Genomic DNA, 6,540 nt, shown 5'->3' on the forward strand with positions numbered 1-6,540 from the left:
CTTGGTCACGGAGATGAGAGACGTTCTGTTTTGGGCATGACTTGGTTCACATTCAGGTTGCTCTAAAAATGCCTGTCTGAAAATCCCACCTGCTCCTGCTGCAGGATGCAGTGGGATCCCGTTGAGGTGATGGGATAGATGTTGTAGGGAACCGTGTCACGTAACGTACAGAGCCCACTCCAAGTTTCCCCTGGCCTCTGGTAGCATCAGCTGAGAGCCAGGCTGCAGCGCTTGGTTGTATGTCAAGGCAGGTGCTGATATAGAGGGGAAGCCCTCTGGGACTCTGAACTCCTGGGGGTGTTTGTGTTGGGATAGCAAGTAAGATGCAGTGATTTTCCTTCTTATTTCCTTGCAGGAAAGATGGTGTCCCTATAGGCTATAAAGGAAGCACTTTCCACAGGTAATTCTCCTGCTTTTGTTGAGGCACTTAAATAGCAGCCTGAGCTAGATGTGGTTTTGAGACCTGCCTCAAAGGTGGTAATGGTCTGGGTGGCATTTGTAGGGCACGGGTAATACCATCCTTCTGTAGCTTTGGGGGACTCAGGGGTGCTGTCAGGTAGGTGTGTACATGGGGTCACTGGGAGGGATTCCCTGTTCCTGGTGTGCCAGGTCAGAGATAATTTCCTGGCACCTGGCACCTAATCTCTGTCCCTGGTTGAACAGCAGTGGGTCCCAAATTACCTGACAGGGACCCGTCGTTAATATTTATTGTAGCTTTGAGCCTGTAGCATTCACAGACCCTGATAACTTTTGTTGTGCTGCAAGACAGAAGTTCTTTTTATCATGTATTAAGCTTCTTAAGGCATTTTTCTACTGGGAACTAAGTGTTGTGTTACTTTTTTAGGGTAATAAAGGATTTCATGATCCAAGGAGGTGACTTTGTAAATGTATGTACTTCTGTATTCCTTTTGTACTTTTCCTACATAGTATAATATGCAACTGTTTCCAAGGGTCCATGCTGATTTATGGGACCTGTTGGCTCTTTTGAGGTGCCCAGTAGTAACTGGAGGTTTCCTCATAGTGTTGCTGCCATCTTGCTGCAGCTGACTGTAGTGTACTTGAAAACAAATCTGGAATCTGGAGTGAACATCCCTTCTCATTCCCATAGTATTTCCTCTCTTAAAAAACCCCGTGGCAGTACAGGCAGAGGCTTCTCAGACTTGCAGAGGTAATTTTTACCCTGTTGTCCGTGCCCCACACTGCGAGTTTCTGTTAGCTTTCTGGAGGGGGACCCTAAGTACAGAACGAGGTATCTTGTGCAAGAGAGTTGAAATCAAAACTAACTTCTTTGTTAGTGAATTGTCTCAAAATAGAAAAGACTTTGCACCTGCAGCAGTGGTCATGCTCTGAGCCAGGGATAAGCAGAATATATGGGGAAGGCTGGGGGACCACAGGGTGTATTCACTGTTCCAGGGCTCAGTAAAATTATTTCATTCCTGGAAGTGTTTCAAAAGATGAGGGGGGGCGACAAAGCTTTTTTTTAATACCGAGTTTGTGAAACCTGGCTATATGAAAGTCACTGAGAGAACTGACCATGTCAGAGTTGTAGGTAGTCGCTAGTTGTGATGCTGCTCACGTGCCCCAGTGGGTGTTATTACTCCCACTAAAGCTGAAGAAGCATTACAGATTGCACCAGTGTTTGTAATTTTTAAATTACACTCCCTACAAAGCTGCTTAGGCAGCGGGAATGGTCACACTGACCACTAAGGTGGGGTATATGTTCCTGTCTCAGAGCTGACAGTCTTAAGTAAGCCATGGAGAATAGGAGGAAAAGAAGCAAGGGCTAGGCGAGCAGAGCGAAAGATGTGGAGCTGCACATGGTATATTACTGGCACCGTGTTTTCCTTTGAAGTTTGGCCCAATAAGGAGCGAGTATGTTAAGAGGAAAGGCAGTCAAGGGAGACAGGTTGCAGTAAGGCAGAAGAAAGGAGGCTGAAGCGACAGAGAAAGGGAAATTACTGTCAGAATAGTAAATTTTGCTGACCGTGCCAGAGATACCTGTGTGCATTGCTTCTACAGCTCTCCCTGAAGGGCTCCTCACTGCAGCATCTCTAAGGCCGTTGTGGTGAAGGGTCCCGTCCTTTTGGCATCATACAGGTGTGTCTCTGCAACGCTGGGCCAAAGGGCACCTTTCAACGGTCCTACACGTCTTCCGTGAGCCACGCGTCAGGCTTCTGCAAAGTTCCACGCTTGTGAGCAGTCAGAGCTTGCCATCTGCAGCTGTTACGGGCCATGCTGCTTTAATTTACGAGTGTCTTGAGATCTGAGGGCTAGGGCTTGTAGTTGAGTACAAGATGTCTTGACTGGGCAGAAAGTACAGCAGAAATTAGAAACTCTGTGTTTTAGAAACTGTCCTTTGTGAACAGAGACATCCCTTCCCTGTTTCCATTGACATCACAGAAAACAAGGTGAAATAACTAAGTGTACCGTCGGCTGACTTTCTCCACACAGCCACTTCTGCTTTCCTTGTCACACCAGCCCATACATCCCCTCCCTTCTCCCTGCCAAGTCCAGGAGGAGGGTCCATACCAAGCAATCTGCAGCCTCTGACTTAATCCCACCCATCTCTGCGGGTGTCTGCCAACATACAGCCGGCAGACGGTGTACTGTGTGGTTAGAAACCAGTTGCTGTTCCTCTTCAGACCCGAACTGCTGAGAATGTTTGCTGCTGGTGTATATAGGTGGCAGTACAGCATTTTGAGCTGAGTGTAACCCTGTCCTTTTGCTTGGGGATTGTAAACTGAGTTTTTAAATTGTTCTGTAGCAGTTGCTGTGGCTGACTGGGCACCTCTCTCACGCAGGGGGACGGCACTGGAGTAGCCAGTATATACAGGGGTCCGTTTGCAGATGAAAACTTTAAGCTAAAGCACTCTGCTCCTGGGCTGCTCTCTATGGTGAGTATAAAACAATGACATGGTGATGCTAAAAAGCTTGTGGGACTTTCCCTGTGCCCTTTTCCTGAGTGTCTAAGTGATTTGCCAGAAACCTCCACCATTGGATACTTGCTTCGTAAGTGCTAGTCAGAAGGCTGCTCGTGGGTTAATGTGTTGAGTAACACAAAGTCCTCCTCCTGCAGCATCCTTACGTTTTACCTGTTGGACTTCTGGGGCGGGCTTTGATCAGCCTTCATAATAGCTTGATTCTTACAGGTGCTTTTTGTTCCCTGATCCTGTTATCAATCACCAGCCTCAGAAAGGATGAAACAAAGAGATTTGGGAGTTTCAGAGCCATAGCAGCATTACCATATACCTTTTAGAAAATACGCTTCCTGTTCAACATTGTAGGAAGAACTTGCCCAGTTCACTGTCAGCACAGAAACATGCTTTAGTGCCTCCTGATTGTCAGAAGAGCTTTGAAAAACTGAAACGGGCTGAAGCGCTGCAGGGATGTTTTTTTAGCAGAGGGCAAATGCTCTAGGTGTTGTACCTGGGTGTGTACGAAATTTCACATCTGCATAACACCGTTCTGTGAACCCCGTGCCCATATGACTGTTACCTTTCTCATCCTGATCATCAGAACAGACACCTGGTTTTTTTAATTTTTTTTTTATTCTGAGGAAATCTTCCAAATAGCAGAAAACAGCTTCTTTTTTTTTCTGCCCTGGCTTTCACTTTTCCCTGGGACAATACTGCAGCAGTAAGTACTCATTGCCAAAAATTCTAGCCTTTGTTCAGGAGCGTGCTCTAGACCCAGACTTCAGCACAGTCTTGTGCAGAACGTGCCTTCGCAGAAGTACAGTAGGAAATGGATGGCACGGCTTCGTGTGCCCTGGCATGACTGGACTTGGTGGCATGCCACGTCCCAGCACTGGTACTCTCCTGCAGCTCTTGCTTCTTTGGTTTGTGTAGCAGTAAGCCAAAAATAAGCCAGGCTGGGTCTAGAGCAGCGGCTCTTTCCTATGTGAGATGTGTCTGCCTTCGGTTTTGGGAAGTCCTAATTTGTACGCTTTTCCTATTTTGCCATTCTCAACCCCCAGGCAAACAGTGGTCCAAGTACCAATGGCTGCCAGTTTTTCATTACGTGCTCCAAATGTGACTGGTTGGATGGAAAACATGTTGTGTTTGGTGAGTACCCGCAGCGGAGACCTGTGTACCAGCTGACGGGCGCTCCGTGTGGCGCAGCTGCTGGACAGACAGCCACGGACTGCTTGTTCTTCCCCTCTCGCCTGGGCTGGTGGAGGTACCTGTGCAGCCAGATGCTGAGAGGGATTGCTGTGGAAATGAAACAATTTTTCCCAGGTTAGCTTTAATCCAGGTCGGTTCCTTGAGCGCTGTGTCACATTACTGCACAGATCCTTGTGCCGGTGCCGAAGGGACGGATGAGTGAAGGATGGCAGAGGGGGCTGAGCTTTCAGCAGGGTTTTTAGGTGGTGATTCTCTGAAACCACGTCCGCTGACTTCTCGCACACTGCCACTTGAGCAGTGGGATTTCGGGGCCAGCCTTCAAGCTGGTGTCCTGTTCCCTCCGACTTAATGCTGACACCCTTTGCTGCCGGTTTGGCATCACTGCAAAGGTGGAGCTGATGGAGAGGTAGCTCGTGCTCTGTGTCAGCACAGCTGGTGGTGGTAGGTCTCGACACCCAGATTTCCACACATGCGATGGGAAAACGCACTAGATCTGTTCGGAATGTGGGAAATGTTTTAAGAGGGATCGTTGCCTTTATCAGTTTAGAGGTGGATAACAAACCCTGAAGTGCCCAGTAGCTATACACTGCACGAGACCTCTCAGGAGGAGCAAAAATGCACGTACCTGTGATGAGTGGGAGGGAGCAAAAGGGAAAAGGGGCCATATTGAAGTGGATACATTTTTCTTACTCTAGGTAAAATTGTCGATGGGCTGTTGGTCATGAGAAAAATTGAAGTAAGTTGAATTAATCTATTTTTTTCTGTGAACGGCCATGTTGGAAAGTCATGTAGAGGATTAACAAGAGTTGTTCTATTCTCTCCTGCTGTCTGTTTACAGCGTGCCAGGGAATAGCAGTGTTGATAACTGCTATTATCGGTTGTCGTTGTTATAAGGTAGCAGGAAATCTGTTGAGGCAAAGGCTGTCATGTAGATTGGCCCTTGAAATGCTGTGCTCTCGTGGGTGCTGGTTAGTCTTTGGGTGGGGATTGTGTTCTTGTGGCTTTATTTGCAATGCTTTGCATTTGTTTGGGAAGCTGACTTGAAAAGCTGTTCCATCAGCACCTCAGACACGAGTGTAAAGCAGATCGATCCGTGCCATCGCCTGGGATCATTCAGTGGATGCTAAATCATCAGTTCCGCTGATGCATGATCAGGACATTCAGTAAGAAAAATGAAACAAATCTTCTGAGGGGCATCCAGGAGCCGCAGACAGATACGCTCAGGGTGGGGGTTGCTGCCAACGTTGTGACTGGGTGTCACGGCAGGATAATGAGTACGTTTAACAAGTAGCAGTGAGTTCTCTCAGACAGCCGACGCGACCTGCATGGCACTCGCATGGGATAACGTGCACAAGGGCCTCTCATCTAAAGCTAAAAAATGGGACAGAGGCAGAGCTGTCAACTGCTAGGTGCTGAGGAAAGGTCACGTGCAAGGCACCGGACAGCACGGTGCAATCCACGTGTTGCGAGCCCTCTTCACCAGCAGCACCAGTGGAAGGGTTGTGATGTGCCTGCTTTGTGCATCCCTGCAGAGAGGGGCAAATTAAAGGAAAGGAGTCTCGGGAAAGAGCAGCCAAGACCAGCCAAAGGAGAGGTTCAGCGTGAGGGTTGCTTGGTGATTTGTGCTTGGATTCCCCTTCTGTACAAACACAAGTTTGCTTTGCCTGTTGTGGCTGTAATTAGTAGCTTTAAGGATTTCAGCCAGAGCAGCCTCAAGTGACGTGACGCCTGCTGGATCTCATGAAGAACTCTCCCGTTTTCCCTGTTCCTTCTGCCCCCAGTTGGGGTCTGGTCTGTATCCCAAGCCTCTGCACACAGAGACTTCACCAGCGATGGCCGGGTCAATCGCTAAAATGCACGACGGTGCTTCTGTGTTACTGGGAGCTGTGTTTGGATTTCCTTGTTCCTGCTGTTGCAGACACCCCTTAGCCAGCCTGCAGGTACCTGTCCCTCGCTGGTCTAACGTTACGTATTTGTTTGTCCCTAGAATGTGCCTACGGGTCCAAATAACAAACCCAAGCTGCCAGTTGTGATCTCTCAGTGTGGGGAAATGTAAAGCAATGAAACAGAAACGTGGTAAGTCTCTGTCTTCACCGGCAGCCAGTGCAATTGAGCTGGGGGCTGCTGTGCTCCTTACTTCTCTCTTGACTTTCGCATTCATTCGAGTCTGCAGAGAGCTCACTCAGCTCAGTGAAACCAGAAAACGCTTCTCTAACAGTGGTTTTCTGACAGCTCAAGTCCCTGAACTAGCTTCTCTCCGAGCCACACAAACACCAAAGGCAGTGCTAGAGGGAGAAGATTTTGCAGCTGCAGTCGAGGGGAAGATGGGCTTGTGGGAGCTCTGCCTTGGACGGCCTTAGGCTGCCTTGAAGCCTTGGCTCTGGTAACCAGTGGAGGAAAGGGAACTGCAGCAGGA

At 48.5% G+C, this 6,540-nt stretch overlaps 1 protein-coding gene across 1 annotated transcript; it reads left to right on the forward strand.

The window, feature by feature from the left end:
- Positions 1 to 355: 355 nt before the first annotated feature.
- PPIH (peptidylprolyl isomerase H (cyclophilin H)) lies at positions 356 to 6,199 on the forward strand (the record flags this gene model as incomplete). The annotated part of the gene is made up of 6 exons (XM_010149266.1): positions 356 to 400; positions 845 to 887; positions 2,802 to 2,894; positions 3,977 to 4,064; positions 4,820 to 4,860; positions 6,112 to 6,199. Coding segments are annotated over 6 exons (379 nt in total), but the record flags the coding sequence as incomplete, so codon positions are not given.
- Between the last annotated feature and the right edge of the window lie 341 nt (positions 6,200 to 6,540).

The sequence above is a fragment of the Eurypyga helias genome, unplaced genomic scaffold (assembly GCF_000690775.1).
Source record: "Eurypyga helias isolate BGI_N326 unplaced genomic scaffold, ASM69077v1 scaffold8483, whole genome shotgun sequence".
In the NCBI taxonomy this organism is placed as follows: Eukaryota; Metazoa; Chordata; class Aves; order Eurypygiformes; family Eurypygidae; genus Eurypyga; species Eurypyga helias.